The 23025-nt window shown below is 38.5% G+C and overlaps 1 protein-coding gene across 1 annotated transcript in view; it reads right to left on the reverse strand.

Annotated features, from left to right (window-relative positions):
- The window catches only part of Aoah (acyloxyacyl hydrolase), a 188937-nt gene that overhangs the window by 41888 nt on the left and 124024 nt on the right, over positions 1-23025 (reverse strand). The window contains exon 13 of the mRNA XM_051194658.1: positions 11531-11613. Coding sequence (XP_051050615.1) covers positions 11531-11613 — 83 coding nt within the window. The remainder of the gene's footprint in view (positions 1-11530; positions 11614-23025) is intronic.

Genomic DNA, 23025 nt, shown 5'->3' on the forward strand with positions numbered 1-23025 from the left:
GAGAAATTCAGGGACCATCCACCTCATATGCTACTGTTATCCAGTTTTCTCCAGTTTATTTCATAGGTATTCTAGTAGATCATGCTTGCATAGCCTCTGGCAACTTCCTATCCCCACAAAAACTAGATTTCATATGATGTAGAGTTTTCTTATAGTTTTATAATTCATCAAACATTATTAGAAGAAAGATTTGTTAAAAAATTAGAATTTTACATTTCTTCTCTTCTAAAATTGTTTGGTTGCAATAAACAAATCTTGAGCCCCAGATCCCTGTCATTTAACAACCGTTTGCTGTGGCAGTTCCTGGAAGTGTTTCCACTAATGGGAATGTTTCACATTCCAAATTTTTCAGTCACAAACAAGACAAATTCCCTAAAAGTATTTGGATAAGGTAGAATATGCTTCCAATTGTGACTGTAGTCTTCCTCCCAGAGACATGTCTTCACAAGTGCTCTTCACCTGTGTTGATAGAGGGAAGGCTCTGCTTCTCCCCCAAACCATTTGCCTTCAGCCCTCACCTACCCTACTCACCATCTTCTTGCACATTTTGGATGCTGCTCAAATCTTATTTTTGCTGTGAAATCTTCAACATCTTTGGAGCTGAGTGTTTCTCACCCCCAGAGGCTGCAACTTACTTTTGCCCCAGTGACATTTCACAGAACTTTGATTCCTTTCTTGTTTGTCTTTGTTTGTTTGAGTATGTTCTTCTTGAATGTGGGGCATTTACCTTGTTCATCCTTCTATTTCTAGAACCCATTGTAATATCAAACAGGAAGAAATATAGATGAGAAGACAAGGCATATCCATGCTTATATAAACCCCAAGTGCATTTAAGCTGTCTATAGACAGAGTAGATAGCTTTCTATTCAATGCCTTTTATCTAAAGCTTTAAACAAAGCAGACTGTTGAAAGGAGATGCCCTGCAACTTCAACATACTGACAAGTACAATCATTTAAAGCAAAATATTTTCAATGCAGGTGTGCTGATCCTAGCTTAGTGAAAATTTTGACAAAACAACAGAGCCAAAATTCTTCACATGGTTACTGTCATGAGACTTGTTCCTACTGTACAGGTTTGTCTTAGTTTCTTTTTTTGAGGTTATAAAATACTCTGACAAAAGCAAATCTGGGGAGAAGGATTTGTTTTGTTCACAATTCAAAACATAGCTAATGGTGCTAAGTAAGTTAAGGCAGCAAGAACTTGAAGTGTCTGGTCATACTATATACATAATCAAGAGCAGAGACAAAATGAATTCATGCACACTAGTGCTCAGCTCTTTCTCCACTCCTATACAATCCAGGATCCCCTGCCTAGGAAATGATGCCACCTATAATGGATGGGTCTTCCCCTCTCAATTAATGGAATGAAGACCCAACCTAACCCTGGACATGACCAGAGGCCCATCTTCGAGGTGATTCTAGATTTTGTCAAGTTGGTAGTTAATACTAACCACCACAAGGTTGTATGGATAAATAAAAAAAAAAATAGTTCCAATTTGATAAGAGCATCTCCATGGGTTAAAGATATTTTATATTCTAAACTCTTGTTAAGTACTAAACATAGTGAAAAGTTAATACATAGTAAATGAGGGATGTGTTCTCCTATATATGTGTCATGTTGGAATGTTTTTCTTAAAAGTCCATATTATTATTAAATACATTAAATACTGTATCTTGAAGATACATTGGATTCTTGTGGAAAAAAAAATTGAGCTGCAGGCATTGAATGCTTCTATATCATTTTGTTTTCAGATGGAGTATTTAAGAATTGGATACTAAAGACTCCACTGCCATGGCCACACACATACTCTCTCTCTCTGGCTCCCCAAACAGAAATGTCCTAGATGCTCTGGTATACATAATCTGTGCTATCTCCTTTCAAGGTTTTGAGCTGTGATCAAATGCTCAACCCACTAGTGGTGCTCCTTACGTATTCCCTGGAGCCTTATTTCCATGTTACACCAATGACCTCAGAGCTTTCCTCCAGTGGCTTTGGAAGGTATTATATAGACATTTTCATTTTGAAACAATTGTTCAAGTAATATAATAATAGGATGAAGATCTTCGCAACCCTATACCTAGATTTTCTAAATTATATACATCTGCAATAATTATAATGATCAAAACCAACATGAGTATAATACTGTTGTCTAATCTAAATATGTAATTTAAATGTCACCGATGACCACTCTCTGGCCATTGTCTAATTCATTGTACTTGGCTTTCAGGCCTCTTTAGTTTGGATAGATTGCTTTGCCTCTGTCTTTATGACCTTGACACATTTGAATTGCTACTGGACAATTCTTTTTAAGTGGCTTTCAGTTTAGGGTTTGTCTATAAGTTTTCTCATGACTAAACTTGGGTTATGCAATTATTTTTGGCAAAAATACAATACCAGTTTGCTTAAGGTACAAAACCTGTTTTGTTCTAGAAGAGAGATCATGGGAGGTCTAAAAATAAGGAGTCCTTACGTGTGTAACTGAATTCAGCTTAGCCTGCAATAATATATATTTTTTTATAGTTCAATTATAGTTTGTCTCTTTATCCTTTTCTTCTTGATTTTATTCATTCCCAAGGAGACAAAGAGAACTAACTCAAAAGTGTTAGGTTAACATATCAAATGCTGACAATCCACCTTGGGTTGCCAAGACAATCCAAAACAGAAAAATCATGATTTTTCAGGTCAGAATCTAGAAAGAGGACAGCATGGTATGGCTGAGAATGTGACCTTCAGTAGGAGACAGGCATGGTTAAAAGTCTGTCACTGGCAAGGTAATGGATCATGACATGTTATGTCACTTTTTTTAACCCCCATTTTCCTCATCTGAAAAATAGAGTTTCTTTGTGGATGCACAGAGGGCAGACTGCATAGCTTTGTGCTACTGCTTGGTACTTGCTAGAATGCATGCATGTGATAAACTCACACCCAAACACCACTCTCTAAGGATGGCCTGGACAGTTGATCCCTGTCTAATGGTCTCAGGTTCTGGGTGAAACATGGTCATTCAGGAAGAAGGGTCCTGTTCTCTCTTGTGTGCAGCACAAGACCTGTGTGGAGTTTCTGGGCCTCGAATGAGCCTTGATAGTGCCCTTGCTTACTGGGGAAACACAATCTTCCTCTCAGATGTCTCTTACCACAAGGGGACTGTTCTCATGCTTATTCTTATTAAGATGTCCCCCCACCTCAGAAGCAGCTTCCCATTTCTGCTAGTTACTCTGTGGTATCCAGGTGAAGAAAAAATACCCTTCTCATGCTCAGCTGATAGTGTCTTAGAGTAATAAACTGGCCAAAGATGGATTCACAAGAGGAAATAAATAGAGGTTTATTAATAAGTGCACTGTGCATGCACAGGCTGAACACTCAGGGATGAGTACCCTGGAGGGTTAGCTGAAACATGAATTTATGTCTTCTTAGGCTATAGATGGAGACATTTGGGCTCTTGTTTTGGGAGAATAAGTTATGGGAAGGTGACCAGGAGAGACACAGTAAATGGGCTCCTTGCTCTGCTTTCTCTTGAAGCAATCTCAGGTGGGAGAAAAGTGAAACTAGAATGGCTGCAGAGGCAGACAGCTATTCCACCTGAGATGGAGCCCAGTGTGCTGTCTTAGGGACCAACTCCTTAGCTCCAGCTGATGACAGCAGCCACAGTGCTACAACTGCCCATCTTCCAAGAGGAACAGGAAAACAGGAAGATAAGGAAGGTGAGGAAGGTTTTTTGTTTTTAGTAAAGCCCCTTGAGTTTTAAGTTTGAGGGACACATTAGATGAAAAATGAGTTGCTGGGTATGGTGATGTATGCCCAAGGTCCCAGGGGTCTTATGAGTCAAAAGTGAACCAGAAAGGCATTTTGATAAATAAAAACAACCTGTTTAGGATTTCAGAATCATAAATGTGGATGAAGTTGAGATTCATCTCATCTAATCCCCTAACTTTACATATAGAAAAACAGGCTTACATTGAAGAAGTGACTCAGGTTGCAAAGCTAGATAAAAGTGGTTTAGGATCTGAATGAAGGTCAAATCGTCTATCAGCATTGCACAAAGGCCTTTTTAAATCCTTTGGTTTGCTGCAGAGTGGTGGTTCAAACATTAGAGTTAATGAAAGCCCAGGGAATCATAGCCATGAATCTAGGGTTTGCTTCTGCCCTGGTTTTACTCTGGAGGGAGAGAAGAGTGAGTTGTTTGTGCGTGGTTTACAGATATGGTCCTGTAACCCATGTTCATGGACACCTTGTCTGCTGGTGATGTGCCACTGTGGCAGGAGTCACAGATCAATGTAGCCAGCTATTCAGTCTGAGGGATCTTTAAAGAGGCAGCTACCCAGGCGAAGCCAGGATGTAGACTAACCCCACAGAAAAGAATTTCAAGATAGGCCAGTGTTAACGATAAAAAATGGATTTATTTTTGTTTTTGCTTGTTTGTTAAAGAAAAGAACAAAAGTGTACACCCAAGAGTGGATACAGGTGTCTGTAGAGAGAGTGGTGCTATATGACCTAAAAATTATTTAAATAGTGTATGTAGTTTTTGAGGTTACATTGTTCAAAGTATGGAACAGTTATTTGAAATCAAAAGATTAAGTAAAAATGTCTTGATGCTCTTAACTAATGATTTTTTAACTTTAAAATTAAAAACAATTGTTATTTACTTTTGTTTTGATATCCCAATCAAAGTTTCCCCTCCTTTCCCTCGTCCTAGCCACCCGTTCTCCCCATCCCTCCTCCCCACTCCTCCTCCACTGTTTCTCTTCACATGAAAGCAGGCCTCCTTAATCATTTTTTTCTTTAATAAATTATATAGTAGTCAATGAGGTGCTTCTGTACAGATTTATATAAAGGAATGTTAATACATAGGTCAGAAAGATCTAAGAAATCCTTAGGGTCCATAGGTCACATGAGGTCAATACACATGTTTTGACTGTCAACATTGCTCATAAGTGTGTGTGTGTGTGTGTGTGTGTGTGTATGAGAGAGAGAGAGACAGAGACAGAGACAGAGAGACAGAGAAACAGAGTTTCCTCAAAAGCAGGAGTCTGGCCCTTGTAGGCAATTTGCTGAGTGATGTAATAAGTTTTGACTCTTAGCCTGTCAGAAAGTCACACCAGAGCCACCTCTTCTTTATCCCATTGGCCTCTCTTCTTTGTCCTAGTTCTCTCATTTTCCTATCTTTCTATCCTAACTCAAGGGCAGTGGTGTGCCAGGAGAGAACACAGTTCAGTGGCCACTCAAGGGCTGCTGAGATGTCCCCATCACATAGCTGCCAAGGACAGTTTCCCATTCTATGGGAGATCACCTCTGCTGCCCCCACCCCCACCACATTCATCTGAAACTAGGGCCTCTTTCCTCAGACCCTCTAAGAAATTCTCCCTTCTGTAGATGGATTTTTCTTTGGGCTGTCAGCTCACAAAACAAAACAAAACACAAGACAAATCCAAAAATCCCAAATGACAACAAAAGGGGGGAATGTTGTAGAATATTCCTTTATACTGTGTGAAGATGTGTTACTGTGATTGGTTTAACAAAATGCTAAATGACCTGTAGCTTAGGCTTGTCACATTAGCTCTAATAATTTAAATTAACCCATTTCAATTCATCTATGTGTTGCCACGTGACTCATGACTTTTACCTCTCCTCCTCTGGTACTGTAAACCACCTGCCATACCCATGCTACAGTGCTCCACTCTTCTGATCTGGGGTTCATTAGTCCTCAGGACTCATGCTTGGGGGGGGGATACAGAAAACAGGTGATTTGGCCCCCTGCACATCTTGCTCCCTCTGCATCTAGCTGGTGACTCCCCCTTTCTTTCCAGCATTCTCTTTGTCCAGCAGTCTTGCTTATACCTTCTGTCTAGCTATTGGCCATTTAGCTTTTTAATAAACCAATCACAGTGACAGATCTTCACGTAGTATAAAGGAATATTCCCCAAACACCATTTACCCTCCCTGCTCCAGTCTCTCGCCTCTAGACTGTTCATATGTTCACATAGTCTTCCCAACACTTTCTTTTTCTTGTGTACATTTTGTTTTTAAACTTTTTCTGGTGTGTGTGTGTGTGTGTGTGTGTGTGTGTGTGTGTGTGTGTAAGTAGGGGTGTTCCAGTGTGTGTGTGTGAACATCTCTGCTTCAATTGTTGGTTCTTGGGACTGAACTGAGATGGTCAGGCTCACATGTCAAGTGTTTATATTGATGACCATTGTTAGAATTTTCCAGGCTGGCCTGACTTTTGCTTTATTCTCTAGCTTTTCTAGGTCTCTTCCATTCATTCCCATTCTTTAGAGGGTTTTACTAAACAAAAAAGCAAGGCACAGGCCAAGTAAAGTTTGTTCAGAATGTGGAACTTGTGTTGTTGTCAGAGAATGTGAGAGGTTCATGACCAAATTTGCTTTGCACCAAGGAACTCGGTGGGTACAGTAGATGGGTGAAGCTACAAAAGCAAATTTTAACAGTTTACAGACTCTGGTGACTAATCTAGGCTCTTCACAGTGATTCTACTCTTTACTTTCTCTGTAGTGGGTGCACAGGGAGGGAACCCCTTTTCTCTGCGGTGAGAAGCTTTATCACATGGAAAAAACATGTCTTAAGTATTTTAGCTTTTCTGTAAGCAAAACCTTCTAATCCAGGTGCTTTCACAAAAGTTTTACTGGACTTGAAGAAACAAAATGAGGAAGATTGTCAGTGTAAAGAGTATGCCAAGCTTGTAAAATCTCACTTGGCATCCATAAGGAGGGTCCACGGAGTGTTTTCCTCTATGGGTTGTGAGTTGTAGTAGTAGGCAATTGAGGCTCAGGGATTGTTTCTTAAAGCAAAGGAGTCTTATTTATTTCAGAAGAAGACTACAGATTTCTACTTACTTAAAATATGTTTCATATTATCCCCCATTAGTCCTTGGTCATCACCAAATTGCTCTTTGCTTATCTGAGTCTGAATACTTTAGATGCTTCATAGAAGCCTCTGCTTCTAGATTCATCTATGTTGTTGGGTAAGACAGGTTTTTCTTCTTCCTCAAAGTCTGAATAGTATTGTATTGCATTTACACAGCATATTTGCTCTATCCATTTACATGATGGTGGACATTTAGTCTTGTTCCATATCTTGGATGTTACAAATGATGATATAATGAAGAAGTTAATGCCAGCCCCTCTTTGAGACCCTGTTTTTAATTACCTTGGATAAATATTCACAAATGAGAATGGTCAATTATACAGTAATTCAAGTTTTCATAATTAGAGGGATTATCATGCTGCCTTCTATAATAGAGAGAAGACTTTTCATTCCTTCCAATAATACAAAATTCTAACTTCTCCCTGTCCTAGCCAATATTTTCCATTAGGTTTTTGTTTGTTTGTTTGATAATGGTCATTTTTGCTAGTATGGGATGATATCTCAGAATGGTTCCTGTCCTTGATCTTAAAGCAATGGTACTCAACATGTGAGTCTCAACCACTTTAGGGGTCTCAGACCCTTAGAAAACATAGCTATTTAAGTATTATTCATAACAGTAGCAAAATTACAGTTATGATATAGCAATGAAAATAATTTTATGGTTGGAGGTCACCACAATATGAAGAAATGTATTAAAAAGTTGCAGTCTGCCTCCAGTGCCAATGGAATGCTGAGGGATAACCCTCTTCCTAGCCAGCCCAAGGGCTCCCCAGCCCCATAAGGACTCCTTTTCCTGTCTGGCTTATCTCTCTATTCTTCACCTTAGCTCCTGTTCTCAGTCTTAGACTTGCCATCATTAGTTTCTGTCATTTCTCATTCATCTCCCCTCCTAGCCTCTTCTTCCCAGAGGGAGCCACTTCTGTTTTCAGGCCCATTTTCTGCCCATGTGTCTTTGTTCCCTTCTTGCCTGTCACTGTCTATGGGGCCCTGAATGCCTAGTCCATGTAGTACTGTCCCATCTTTGAGAGCCCCAGGTCTTATCATTGACATGCATCTCTTACATTTATTTGCTATGTTTGAGAATCTTTGACATTGAAAAATGTGACTGATTTAAAACTACTGAATAAAGAATAGTACCAACAGGGCTGTCAGCCACTGTTTCAATGATGTGCTCATGATGGATGTTTAGGACTATTTAGGAAGTTGTGTCTCTTGATCCTCCTGCTTCCCACCTCTCTACACTAAGCTCTGTGGCACTCAAGTATACTTATGGTTACCTACCTGGGTCAAACAGGCCCCCAGCTTTATGATACTTGCACAATAACAACATGGTGGGAGGCTAGGGTTGCAGAAGTCAAGCCAAGACCTCTCCTCTACCATAGTAACTTTGGGTGTGATGTCTGTCCAAGAGAGAATGGAGTGAAGATGATTCACTCAAGCTGGCTTGTCATTCAGGCTCCCCAGGCAAAATTCTGATATCACTTCCCAGGTCCAATCACAAAGCAATTTCTATATCCTTCAAGAAAAGGTTTTGTGAGGTAACCAGAGGGAGAGGGCTCTGTTCTCTGTTGCTTGCATCTTACTTCCCATCCCTGAGAAGTAAGGAAGCAGCCAACACACAGCACTCTGATCCTGTTCTCTGAAGTGCATTGGCTACTTCTTGCCCTATCTGTTTCAGCAGATTGGAGTTGAAAGCACCACTGCAGACCATCTCCCAAGATGGGGCGGGGCTGTTGTTTCCTAAGCCTCTCATCAAAGCACTATTCCCAGAATCACAGAGACTCTCACCTGTCACATTCTGAAAGGCTCTGTACATGTTGGCAGATACTGAAAAGATCTTTTGTATGGTGGTCAAGATGAAAATAGGAACTGTTTCTTTAATTCTTATTATACAATTTAAAAGAAACTCTTTAATATTCCATTCAACTATTTCTTTCCCCTTTTATCTTTCTTGCTGGTTCCGAAAAGCAAATGCAGCCATAAATATGCAGAATGAGGAAAGCTGACTTTTCCTATATCTAATAAAAACCTTGGGGAGTAATTGAAATAACTTGGTGTGGGCAGTCAGGTTACACACTGCATAATATCAAAAGAAAATGCACAGCAAGGAAAAGCAACAGAAAATAGGAAGAGGAACTGGAGAATAAAACCAGGACATTAGATAATGGTAACTATGGGAAACTAAAAATATCCTTTTAGAATTACATTCTTAGAAGATCTGATGAGAAGCATATTCAAAGAAGCAATAATGCTAGACAAGGTGAACATTTGTACAATTCCGAGGAACATAAATTGAAGAAAAAGAAATCGCCCTCACCTCAAGCTCCTATTCACTGGACTGACAGAAGCTGAGATTTTCCACTGAATTCACCATACATTTCTTTGTGAAAAGTCCCTCTTCCTACCTCCCCATTGCCTTTTGCTGTGGACACCATGGATTTTAAAGGAATGTATGTTGTTAAGACAGAAGTACACACAAGGACAACTGGCTACTATTTGTTTCCAGGGGTACTTTTTGGAGCATCTCACTCTGATCTTCATGGATTTTGCAAAACACCATCAGATTTTCGGTAGGAAAGCAATGTTGGCACATCTGGATCTTCAGAAAGATAGAAATGTTGGCTCTGTAGTCACACACAGTTATAGTGTGCATGCCTGAAGAGTCAGACTGCTTATCTCTGTAAGAGCCAGCATTTACAGATAAGCCCCACTTGTCCAATGACAAGATAACTTTCTGGAATGCTAGGAGCTGTGGAACTTGGGAAAGAAGGCACATGGTTTTACTCCCAAACATGATTGTTTGAACCAACTATACTGGATGTGCCTGATCACATGTAGGCAGGAGGTACATAGGCAGGAAATATGTTGGGGTGTATGCGTGCCTTGATTGAACCTGATGAGAAATGCAGTGAATTATGGGTTTAGCCTTTTTTTAAACTTCTGCAAAAACATGACTCATGGCCATTCCCTGGGAACCCCGGGGTGGACCTAGTCAGACTCCATTTTCCTGGCCAGTATTTAATTAAAGCTTCAAATTGGCTCAGAATTGTAGAACTGTTTTCTCTCTTGTGGATTTCAGGATTAACGATCACCCAGCCTTAACTGCATGCCTTCATCCCATTACTCTTTCTAAACTCAATTTCTCTCTAGGTTTTTGAAAAGTAGAGTTGCAAGGAAGAAAAAAAATAATCACTAAAATTTCTCAAATAACCATTTTAGGGCATGCCCTACTAATGTTTTTTCTTAGACATAACCTTCCCCCATTTATTTTAAAAAGTGTGATAAAAATTGAGCTGTAATATAATATAATATAATGTAATAACTTCATGGTAATTCTCTGGTGTCCATAGTTTATCTTTCTGGTTTACGAATAGATTATTAGACATCATTTCTTAAAGTTGTGTACTATTCCATAGAAATGAGGCTCTGCTTTTTCCCAGTCTGTACTGGAAATGAGCCACTGTAGCACTGGTGCTCTTTGAGCCTCTCTCCAAAGCAGAGAAATTCTAGAAGGGACTGTATCTACAGGGATTCACAAGCAGTGTCCATGCGCTGTCTACTCCATACTAGTTGTGTTCACATGTAGAGCAAGGCTAACTTTTCTCTATAGATCATTGCAGATCACATGGCAGTAGAGGCATGGCCTTTATTGGTGTCTGAGTGGCGTAAGGTAAGGTGGGCAGACGTTTCAGTCATGTAAATTGCTATTTCAGTGACTTGGACTAGAGCTCTTGCCCAGTCCATGTCTCCCTTTTCTGAGCTGCAGCAAGGTAGATAGCCTCATTCTTTCCTTATTCTGAAAAAAAAAATGTTTTAACATGTTGGGTAATTGAGTTGAGTACTGTAGCCAGTGTGTACACTGTAAGTTTTATTTCACGTTTCTACTGTAACACTCCCAGAGTGATTATAATCAATACCATCTTAGTTCTGAGGAAATATAATAATACCTGCTGACAGGTGTATATTGAAATATGTTTTTCAGCATTTGATGGGAGCTCAGTAATTGCCATTTACTATTTACTGGCTCAAACATCTTTGTCATTCTTAGAAAAGTAGTATATTCATTTAATGTAGAATACTTAAGGAACACATTGTTTGGAGATAAACCCATGCTTCTTGGATAATCTCTCCACATCTTTAGTCAGTGAGAGATGGTAATTCATAGTACTATCCAGGCTGTGGCTTCTTAAGAAAGTATCTTATGGACATCTTGAATCAATATACCACTCCCTAGTACAATGTGGAGGGTAGAGACTCACATAAGTAAAGCTTAAAACTCTGACTTCTGCAGAAATGTGGAAAAAAATGTACTACTGGGCAGAGTAGAGCTTTTGCAGTGACCTTGGTTTGCCCTTGTTTAACTGAGGCTCATTTATGCCATAGTTCTTGAGCCGTGTATCCATGAATTTGGCTTAGAACTGTTTTCTCTGTTGGGTGACTGACCTGACCTTCATATTCCCTTGTTTTTTATCCTGTTCCCATTTTCTGTGTGTAAATGGCTGCAAAACCAGATCATTGTGCCCAGAAAGGGCAGTGTTGCTGGAAGAGAGACTTCACATTGTTCTAGTTGTCTAATGCTAATTTCAGTGTACTTCCAAATAAAGTCAATTCTTACAGCTGCTTTGGTGAAGGCACAAGTGACAGGCTACGCACCATTTTTCGAGATATTCTGGTAGTCCCTGTGATTGCAGTGGTTTCTTTTCCTCAAACGATGGTAAATAGATTTTTCTTCAATTCTGAAACAAATGTATAAGCATATGTTTAATATTAAGATATTCAATGATAACATTAAAAGTAACATGTTTCTGTGGTGATTTTAGAAATGCAATAAAAATGAACTCAGCAAAAACAAGCTTCACTGACACAATTTCTTTACACTGTAAATGTATTATTGGGTTGACAAAAGACACACCCTTATGGGAAGGGGGTTGTTGAAGATATCAAATTTTTGCTTTTGTACAGAACATGGCAAAGCCATACCTTTCTAATCTTTCCACCTAAAGTTGCTGCAATTTCTTCAGTAGCCATTCATCTTTGCCATTCTGTTATTTGAAAGTGGAGCACATTCCCTTTCTTGGCTGCTCTGATACTGTGGAAGATGCTTTTGCCTTGGGGTCTGCTCTCTTCTGTATACACGTGTGTGTTGTGGAGCAGTGTTTGTAGAAGTACTCATGTCCACATAGAATGATGACTCTATTTCCCTGTTTCCCTTGTGCCTAGTGTCCGTGTCACTAGTCCCTGATTGATACAATAGAACTGGAAGTCCACAGGAACAATTTCTAGTAACCTTCATTAGGGAACACTTGGAAGGTAACTTTTGCTCTTTCTTTCACCATTCCCTACCTCCATTCTGCTGCCCAGAGTGTCTTGGACTGTGGAAAGGGAGAGGGTGAGCTGGAGGAGCCCGTGTCCTCTGGGAGACTGGGTGGAATTGAGTGTCTACAGCAGTCCTGAACTGAATGTGTTTGAGCTTTTTGTTTGAGGAAAGTAAATTCATGTTAATTCTCTCCAACTTGGAGCTGACTCTAATATTAATGGACACATAGCTTGGAGACAAATTTGACACTAATATTGGGTTATAATTATAGACATTTCAAGCAATTTTCTTGGCTCCCTTTTGTATTATCTTTGATTTTCTATTTTATTTTGCCAAGATTTTAATTTAATTTGAATGTAACTTAATGTTATGTTGCCTGTAATTTTTAGACTTCCTAAAATTCATTTTGAAACAAGACTATATATAAACTAATGAATGATAATTTAACTCATAAATATTTCATTAGTCTTAAAATGCATCTCCATTTTCATAAGTTCATATTTAACAGCCGTACATATAATTATCCTTTATTTTCAAACATTATGGAAATCATATTCATTGTATTATAGTACTTGGCAACTGTTTCATATCCTTCAGAAATGTAAATATGAATCATGTTTGGGCTTTCAGGAGTATGTAGCATTCAAGAAGACCTACTAATGATACTTCTTGAACCATTAAAAAAAAAAGAAAAATGATAAGAGAAAAAGTAAACAGAAGCAATCCCAAACTCCTATGAAGCCAGTTTTATGCTAATACAAAAAAGAAAAAAGAAAAGAAAAAAAAAAAAAAACAGGTAAAGACACTACTTCTCCACTTTCCACCATTCCACCAAAAAAAAAAACAAAAACAAAAACAAAAACAAAAAAAACAAAGAACAACAACAGCAACACCACAAAACCACTATCATCACCACCAGCAATAAAAAACAATACACAGCACAATAACAACAACAAACCCTCTCCAAATTATAGGTCAACCTTTCAGATGAACATGTATTCAACAATGCTTAATAGAAAGTTACAAAATGAATACAAACATACATCAGAAATATTATTCATTGTGACCAAGATGGCTATATCCTCGAGATGTAGGGATGACTCAACATACTAAAACCATTAAATGTAACAAACCACAAAAGTGGGCTGAAATACAAAAGTCATATGATCATTTCAATAATGGTAGATAAAGCCTTTGACAAAATCCAATATGCCTTTATAATAAAACTCCTACAGAGAGAAGGACTGGAGGGAACATTCCTCAATGTAATAAAAGATACATGTGACAAACCTATAGGCAACATCATCATTAATGGTGATAAATTCAGGCAATCCCACTGAAATCAGAAAAGAGCCAGGGCTGCCCACTCTCCAAGTCCTTTTCAATATTGTGATCAAAGCACAAACTGGAGCAAAAGGACAAGTGAAGGAAATCCAAGAAATACAAATAGGAGAAGTCGAACTATCCATATTTTCAGATGACAGGATATTATTCCTAAGAGATCACAAGAATTCTACCAAAAAGCTTCTATGAAATGATATATAGTTTCATTAACCTGGTAAGGCACAGCATCAGCTTGCACAAATCTACAGCTTTTCTATACCAACAACAAACATACAGAAAAGTAGTTATAGCTCCAAAGAAAATAATATATCTAGGAATGAGCCTGATGAAGGAGGCAAAAACCTCTACAATAATAACTTTAATTATATGAAGAAAGAGATAGAGAAAAACACTAGAAAATGAAGAGACATCCCATCTTCATGGATTGGTAGTACTGTGGAAATTACCATTCTATCAAAGTTCATTTATAGATTCAATGCAATGGCAATCGAAATCCCGATTTCATCCTTCATGGAAAGATACAAAAGCTGTACTAAAATTTATATGAAGCCATAAAGGACCCTACATAGTTAAAAACAATCCTGAGCAAGATGAGTAATGCTACAGGGTTTATAATTCCATATCTCAAGATACATTACAGAGCTGTTAAAAAAAAAATAAAACAAAAAAGAAAAACAGCATGGTACTGGCATCAAATCAGACATGTAGACCAATGGGGCAAAATCAAAGACACAATCATGAGTATGCATAACTACAGGCATTTAATATTTGACTAAGATGTCAAAAATACACACTGTAGAGAAGACAGCATCTTCTGCAAATGGTGCTGGGAAAACTGTATGTCCACCTTACTCCAAATGGATCCAAATCCTTTATGTGAAACCTGAAACATTGAAACTTCTAGAAATTTCACCTTACAAGAGACAGGTATAGGAAAAGACTTTCTGAATAAGACCCCATTTACCCCAGAATTGAAACCAAGAATTGACAAATGAAGTATCATAAAACTGAAAAGCTTCTGGACAGCCAAGGTAACAATCAACAGAGTAAAAAAGAAACCATAGAGTTGGAGAGAAGTTACTAGCTATCCACTGAACACAGGGATAATATTAAGAATATATAAAGAATCCAAAAAAAAAAAAAAAAAAAAAACAGAGAAAAAATAACCCAAACCCAAATAACCTATTCAAAAAAATGGGCTTAGAATCTGAACAGAGAGTTTTGAAAAGAGGCATAAAAATGTCTGTGAAGTTTCTTTTTCTTTCTTTTGTTTTTCTTTTTGGATTTTCGAGACAGGGTTTCTCTGTATTGATTTGGAGCCTATCCTGGAAGTAGGTCTGTAGACCAGGCTGGTCTCTAACTCACAGAGATTTGCCTGCCTCTACTTCCCAAGTGCTGGGATTAAAGGAGTGCACCACCAACGCTCTGTGAACTTTCTTTACAAATGTCATAGTTCTTAGCAATTAGGGAAATATAAATCAAAACAACTTTGAGAGTTCATCTTAACTGAGTCAGAATGGCAACGACTGACCAAGCAATAGGCAATAAGTGCTAAAGAAGTTGTGGGGGGAAAGGGAACCCTCATTCATTGTTAGTGGGACTGCAAACTTGTCCAGCCACTCTGGAAAGCAAAGAGAAGAACTTTCAGAAAGCTAAAAATCTACTACACATCCCAGCTATACAACTTCTCAGCATATTCCTAGGGGACTTGATATATCCTATTCTACAAGACTTGCCCAGCTATGTTCATTGCTGCTCTATTTATGATAACTTGGAAATAGAAACAACTGAAACGTACTTCAGTTGATGAATGGATAATGAAATGTGGCACATCAATACTATGGAATATGTAAAGAAAACTGAAAATTTCAGGTAAATGGATGAACTAGAAAAAAATCACATTGAATGAGGTGACCAAGACCCAGAAAGACAAACATTGCATGTTCTCTTTCATCTGAGGGAGTATGTATACTGAATTAATTAAAGAAGCCTGGAAAGCATAAGGGGACCATATATTGGGGGAGAGGAATGAAGAGGGGAATAGCAAGGTAAAACTGATTTGAAGGAAGAATTAAGGAAAATGGGGGTGGCACTTTAGTTGCGGGAGGGGAGAGAGGTAAATACAGAAGGAGGGTAAAGTAACAGTAAAGATATACGAAACAAGTTATAAAAATCATATCACTATGTACCTAAAATTAGATATGATACATATATACATATATATTCTACATGTACATATGTGGTTTAAAAGAATATTCCATCTGGGATGACAATTCTCCCCCTAAGCAGCCATATACTATCTAACAAAACCCAAACACCAGGCAAAAGATGTCTTTTGCGTTATTTGTCAAGACTGTCTAATAAGTACCCAAAATGTTATAGACTATTACTTTACCACTAAAGACACATGCTTTTCAGACTTGGAATCCAGATGAACTGAGCTGTATCTGATTTTAAAGTCTCCTTCATGAATACCAGATGTTGCAGTACCAGATACTGTCATATAACCTTCCAAGTAAGGGAATCAGCCAATACTGCTACCCAACTATAATGTATATGAACCACAGCAATGACCAACATGCATGATAATCCTAAGGGCACAATAGTGGCATGCATAACTTGGTTGTAACCACAACTCTCTAAGGTCTTTTAATGTCTGCTTAACATGAGAGAAACCACGCTTGTTACTGGGACGCAGGTTAATGAAGTCATGGACCTTAGAAGAAAACCAATAATCATCACTTCACTGAGACAGCACAATGCCTTGCTATGTTTCATATATTTATTCTTATATCCACAGATAGATTTTCACCCTTCATTAAAGAAACTTTTCCTTTCAACAGGTGGAAACATAAAAAGCCACAACTGATCAACATTAAGAAAACAAGAGTTCATGTGGTAACCAGTTTCTACTGATACATCTGTAACATAATTCTTGAACCTAAGGCTCAGGGAACACCATAGAAGAGGGGTAGAAAGATTGCAAGAGCCAGAAAAATAGGAAGTTTGCTGTGAAATTGTGTCTCCTAGAAATTTCAGAGAGGCTATACTCATGAAATCTCATCAGCATGGTAACCTAAACAAGACCAAATCAACAATAACACAAATGGACATGCTAACATGGCTGGAGGAAATCTCATGGGACCTCAACCCTAGACAAAGTTCTACAGGCACCTGGGGAATGCTGAGATGAAGATAAGAATCTTTCCCAGGGAAGAGCACCCGGATGGGTTTTCTAATATCAAGTGGTCAGTCAGAGATCATATGTGTGCAGGTGGTCTTATACAGAGTGAACAGGTTGTATATATATTTGTACATATATATTTGAAGAAAAAGAGTCCTTGGATTTGAAAGAAAGCAAGGTGGATACCTGGGAGTGGTTGGTTGGAGGAAATTATAAAAATTATTACAAAAGTAAAGTTTATAAAAAGAGTTCCATGTGGAAAAAAAATGGGGGAATCCTGTTGAATTTGGGTAATACAAATGAGGCTTTTTTAGGTCTTTCTTCCCAGTATAATTATTTGGTGTATCCTACTAAGTACTCATGGTCATCATTATATATAGAAAAAAATAACTTGCCAGTTAAGCTCTACCTGAATTCCCAACTTTCAAAATTGTGAGTACTTTGTTGTATGATTGATTCTTAGAACAGGTGAATATAAAGTTCCAGATTATGATAATTTTCCTTAGATGGGTAACAGAATTTACTCATGAGTTTCTGGCCTACTAGTGTGTAGAGTTTGAAGCCATTGTGCCTTGATGTTTTTGGAAACCCGGATTATCACTTTGTTGTAACTGTTCTGAAGTGTTTGGACAGCAGACTTGATGCAGATTTCTTTCCATTTAGAGTGTCAGACATTTAAAAGACCTTTCAACTTAGAGATTCACGTTATGCAGTTCTCAGAAATTTTTTTGAATTATTTCAAAGATGATATCCTTCCCATCTCCTGTGTCTCCTAGAACCATCATTTAGATAATGGCTCATTTGAACTGGTATTCTCATTGCTCCAGGTTTTTTTTTTTTCTGTCCTATTTTTCTGTCTTTGCCTTTTTTTTCATTTTTAAGGATGATATTCTCAACTTCATCTTCCAACCCTACCATAAGTCAATGTTACTGGCATAATTTAGAAGTAGTTTGTTCACTAAATAGTCCTTTAATTTTTTATGTTCTCATTTTAGGACTGTAGTATCTTAACTTTCTGAAGATGCTAACTGTAGCTATGTAGTTATTTTCTTAATATAATAGTAGAGTTCTTTTTTTTCTGAAGGAAACAAAGGGGGGAGTGGATCTAGGGGAGAAGGGTGATAGGAGGTAGCCGGAGTGAGGGGAAACTGGTCAGGATGTATTGTATGAGAGAAGAATCTATTATCAATTTGAAAAAGTTCTTCTGGTGGTCAAGATATGGTTTGCTAGATAAGAGCACTGATGCTTTTCTAGAGGACCTGAATTCAGTTTTTAGCATGCACATGGCAACATGCAACCTTTTGTAATTCCAGTTCCAAAGGATGTGATGCCCTTTTCTGGCCTCCCCAGGCACTTCTGTTACACAGTGCACAGACATATATATAAGCAGGCAAAACATGAAATAAAAATTTTAAAACCTCAAAACATTAAAAAAAATAAATGAATTTCTCTTTTAGTCCCTTCCCTCTTCCCTCCCAGCTTCCATGTTTGAGATTATGTCAGATGTTTGATGATCTTAGGTTGCTTGATCGTATTGGAACATTGGAGCCTCCTACATACCAGTCAACTGGTAATGGGTTGCCAAATGTCCTTGCTGTGTTTGGTTTTGGCTGTATGATGAGCTGGCTGGGTCTGAGGGACCGTCTGTATTGGGTTGGCCTATGCATATATCCATGAGGTAGTATTCTCTTAATTAAGTTAACTGACGTGGGAAGCCTCAGCCATTGTGGGTGGTACTATTCTCTAGGTACAAGGTCTTGAACTGTTTAAGAGTAGAGAAAACAAACAAGCATCATCCTGCCCCCGTGGGCATTGATTTCTCTCTGCTCTTGACAGTGTGGCATAACAAGCTACTCCATGTACCTGTCACCCTCTTTCCCATAGTGGGGGAAGATAATCTGGAGCTGTCAGCACATATGAACCCTTTCTCCCCTTGCTTGTTGCCAGGTATTTTATCACAGCACCCGAGATTAAACTAGAACACTGGCGCTTAGTGACTTTGGCGCATTTCTTGGGAAGGTTTGTCTGGTCTGTAGCCCTGAGATAACACACTAGGCTGACACCAGGGTTGAGTGGAGTATTCTCCCGGTCCAGAGGCCCCTGACTATAGCCCCTCTCTCCCAGGTAGCAGATTTGCCTATCTGTGTAGAGTTAAGGGGTTAGAAAAGCTGCATTTTCATTCACCTGAACACCAATATTTTTGCTTTTAGCATTCACCTTCCTTTCCCCAGCACCCTGTATATATAATCCTCCAGTCCTGAGGAGTTTTGCAGTGTAAACCAAGGTTGCTGGCTAGCATTCCCTCTGACCAGCTTGGGATGCAGCACTTCCAAATCCACCATCAGTTCCCTATTTGTTGTATTTCTTTCTGGCTGCCCACACTCTCTGGCTGTTGATTCTTCCTAGAGTCTTTGTTCTTGTGGATGAATGCATTTACTGTTCTTGGTGTAAAGCTTCTCGGGGAGAGAAGAAAGTGCTTGTTTTCGAGTTGCTTGCTCAGCCAAAAGACTGAAGTGAATATTGTGTGGTTTATGCCCTCTGCTTTGACTACTTTATTATATTTTGTGAAAACATATGGGAAGTGGACATTAGATGTGAGTTCAATGATAAAATAATGTCACGGTCAATAAAGAATGCTTAGTTTCTTCAGGAAAGTAATTGTTATCCACATCTAGTCATAAATATATTTTTAATAATTCTAAAAGTGAAATTTATGTACTGAAACATTGTTTTGCTCATGGCATGTTCAGCTCATGGAGAATAAATAACGTGGCTATTAGTCTTAGAGATACAGTCAATTTTTGCTAGTTGCTGATAGGTTCATTAACATTTTTTGTTTTTTTGTTTTGTTTTGTTTTTCCAGACGGGGTTTCTAGATTCATTAACATTTTTGACTAAAAGCAGCATCTATAATTTTAGGATTAGAGACTTACACTAAGTGCTGAAATTAGCCTAAATAACTGGCAGTACTGTCTTCTTTCAATAAATAATTTCCCAAATAAACTTTAGGAATTGAATTTCCCAAGAATCTTGACAGCATGGGGCAGGGAGGGGGTGAAAGCAATATTCTGAGATGCCTGCAAGTTGAGGTTGCTAATGGGGGAGTTTTCTTTATACAGAGAGAGCTGAACTTTCGTTAGTGAGACAATTTGAGAATTCTTGGGTGCTGACCATGATGAGGCTAGACTACAATGACTGTTCTCAGTTTTTTCCAGTGTCACTGGGTATATCAACCATACTCCAGTGCAGTCCCAATGCCCAGGAGTGTTGGGCCAACACAAAACAAATAACAACTAACACCTTTGGAAAGTTGTTCTTGCCCTGCTCTAAGTAGTTCTACGTAAGTTAATACAAGGTTATTTTTCACATATAAAGCTGTCCTATCTACATTATTCTTGCAGCTCATTCTTGAGTTTACTTTGTTTTGCTTGGTTTTTTCATTAAAATGTTTCATCCAATATATTTTGATCACATTTTCCTCACCCTCAACTCCTCCCAAGTTCTTCCCACCTCCTTACTCACCCAACTGTTTTTGTATTGTCTCTCAATCAAAAATAAAAAAAAATTCAAAAAACAAAGAAACAAAATGAAACAAAACAAAAATACTCCACAAAACTAAAAATCAAAATTAACAGGCAAAAGATCAATAAGATAGAAAAAATGCCAAAACAAATTAAAATGAAGCAAAAAGCCCACAAAAATACCCTATTCTCAAATTGTCTCACTAACAAAAGTGTTAGTTGTTCATCAGAGGTCATTATGATAAATCAAATTGCTGAGCGTTAAGCCATACTCACTTGTTATGTCCTGGTAAACCTTTTTTTTTTTTTACACATTTCTTTTCTGAGAAATTAATATATGAGGGTTGCATCTTTAACACTCATGTTCCTCACCACACCAGCTTCTCCTCTGGCCCCTACCTGTCTGAGGCAGGTGGGAGAGCTGGCTCTGAGATCGTAAGAGTGGGGGAGCTAGCTGGTCCTGCCCTTCGTCAGCTGCACAACTCAGGAGAGTGGTCCCCATACCATGCCTGGACAACACAGTAGAGCTGACCCTGAAGGTATAGGTGTCAGAGTTCCAAACCTGAGGACATGAAAGCTGGAGGACTGGCCCCACCCTTTCCCTTGCTCATCACTGCAAGGGGTGAACTCACTAGGACAATTCAGAAGAGCTGACCAACCCTGCAGCTACCCAGGCCCAAAACCAGAGGTATGAGTTGGCCCACCCCAGTATCCACCTCATCTGTGATCTGCTGGAGCACGTGAAGGGACTGGTCCTTCACAAAGCTGCACGGTTTCCATAACACAGAAGTTCTGCCTGCTTGGTGTATTTGTCTCTCACCCATCAAGGGATCTGCCAATGTCCCCTCGTGCTGCATGACAATAGCTTTTAAAGAAAATTGGTGGATTCTGTATTTGAACATTGAGAAACCCTAAAAAAAAATCTCATATCCTGTTGGCTATGAGAATCCTGTTAGAGAATTTGGAGGATGTTAATTTCTTTTGATCACTTTAAGTTGAAAAAGCATGCCATTCTCTACAGAATTTCAAAGAGAGATTTAATTTCTCTGATATTGACCAGATTCACCCCATAATAAATATGCCCTTTCCTTTATTTTTTATACTTGGGCATTGAATTAGTAATTGTCTTTTAAACTAATTCCCTCCAATTTGTTGATAACTATTTTCATGCTGACTGTGTGATCTAGGTCACTGAATGTTGCTAATTCTTGCACAACATTGCTTATAAGACAGACGTGGAAGTCCAAGGGTTAAAGAGATGCTGATTGACTTTGGCACAACTCTCATTATGCAGCTGGTAATTCAATTCAGCCTGTTTATGCTGCTCTACACTTGTCCTATCATTTTGCCTGAAATGTTATTTCCTACAAATCAGGTTTGATTTGGACAATCTGAGAAATGTATATGAAGGAGCTCTGTGATGGTAAAGCACTCTGCCGCTGTGAAGTGACATAATGAACTGGACTGGCAATTCTTTTTAAGCTCTACTTTTATAATTACTTTCAATTATGTCTATGTGCATGTGTCTATGTGTAAGCATATGCATTTGAGTACAGGTGCCCTTAGATTCCAGATGAGGGCATTGGATCTCTTGGAGCTGGAGTTAAAGGCAGCCATGAGCTGCCTAATATTGGGGCTGGGAACTAAACTTAAGTCCTCTGCAAATGCAATCTTCACTATTAACCACTAACCCATCTCTCTATCCCTATTTTGGGATTCCTTTTGCTGAGTACCAACTATATGCTGAATATTGTGCCAGACACTAAGGCTACAAAATGAAGGTATGTGATTTCAGCCTTTGAGATGCTGTATCTGGATGTAGGACAGGTGGGCTGGAAGATGATTAGTAAACAGCCATGGTAAGTTAGATGATGCTGGAATTGAGCACACAACAGAAACTCAATGAGAATCATCCAGTCAAATAAGGATGCATGTCAAAACATGCATACTGATTGCTAAGCAGTGAGAGTTGATGCACAGCAGGGAGTAACAAATGGGGGTGGCTACTCAATCCATGGGTGCCCCATCCAAGGTAGGGCAGATGTTTATAGAGATATGCTTAAACTGCCTAGTAACCAGGAGCCTGAAAATTTGAACAACCATGAAGTATTGTTAGATTGGAAGAAAACTAAAAATTAATTGACAATATACTTACTGTCAAAATGTGGGGAAAACATGTTCTTACAATTAGCTGTGAGAATATTAATTAGCCCAATTTGGAAGGCTCATGGAATTAATATTGCACACATTTTGACTCAACAATTTCCCTATAGAAATCTTTGTGTACATTCATAAAGTGGCAGTACAGAATGTTCACTGCAGTGTTATTGGGAATAATGAGACTCTGAAAATAAGTTGAATGTCCACAGAAGAAAGGAACCATGCTAGGAAACACTGTGTACTATTAAAAAGAATAAAAGAGGTTCAAAGTATTGTTAAAGTAAAATGTAACCTTTAGTATATTATACACAATATATAATTATGGGGAAATTGCAACAGTACACTTACTTAATTAAGTACAAATGTCAGCAAATGGATGGTATTGCACTATACCGATTGATCTCAGCACTTTCTTCTGGGAGGAAATGTAATCAGAATACATGAAGGGGGACTTTCATTTTTTACTATTAGTAACGTTTTTAAAATCAGAATGTATTTATATTCTGAATAATTAAGAAGCAAAAATTAGCAAATAAGAAGTCATTGTAGGTGCAAGGGTTTGCAGGATGCGTTAGCGACAGTCCCTTCAGCTGGAGCCGTAGACTCTATAGGTGATTTTTCC

Source organism: Phodopus roborovskii, unplaced genomic scaffold (assembly GCF_943737965.1).
Source record: "Phodopus roborovskii unplaced genomic scaffold, PHOROB, whole genome shotgun sequence".
Lineage (NCBI taxonomy): Eukaryota > Metazoa > Chordata > Mammalia > Rodentia > Cricetidae > Phodopus > Phodopus roborovskii.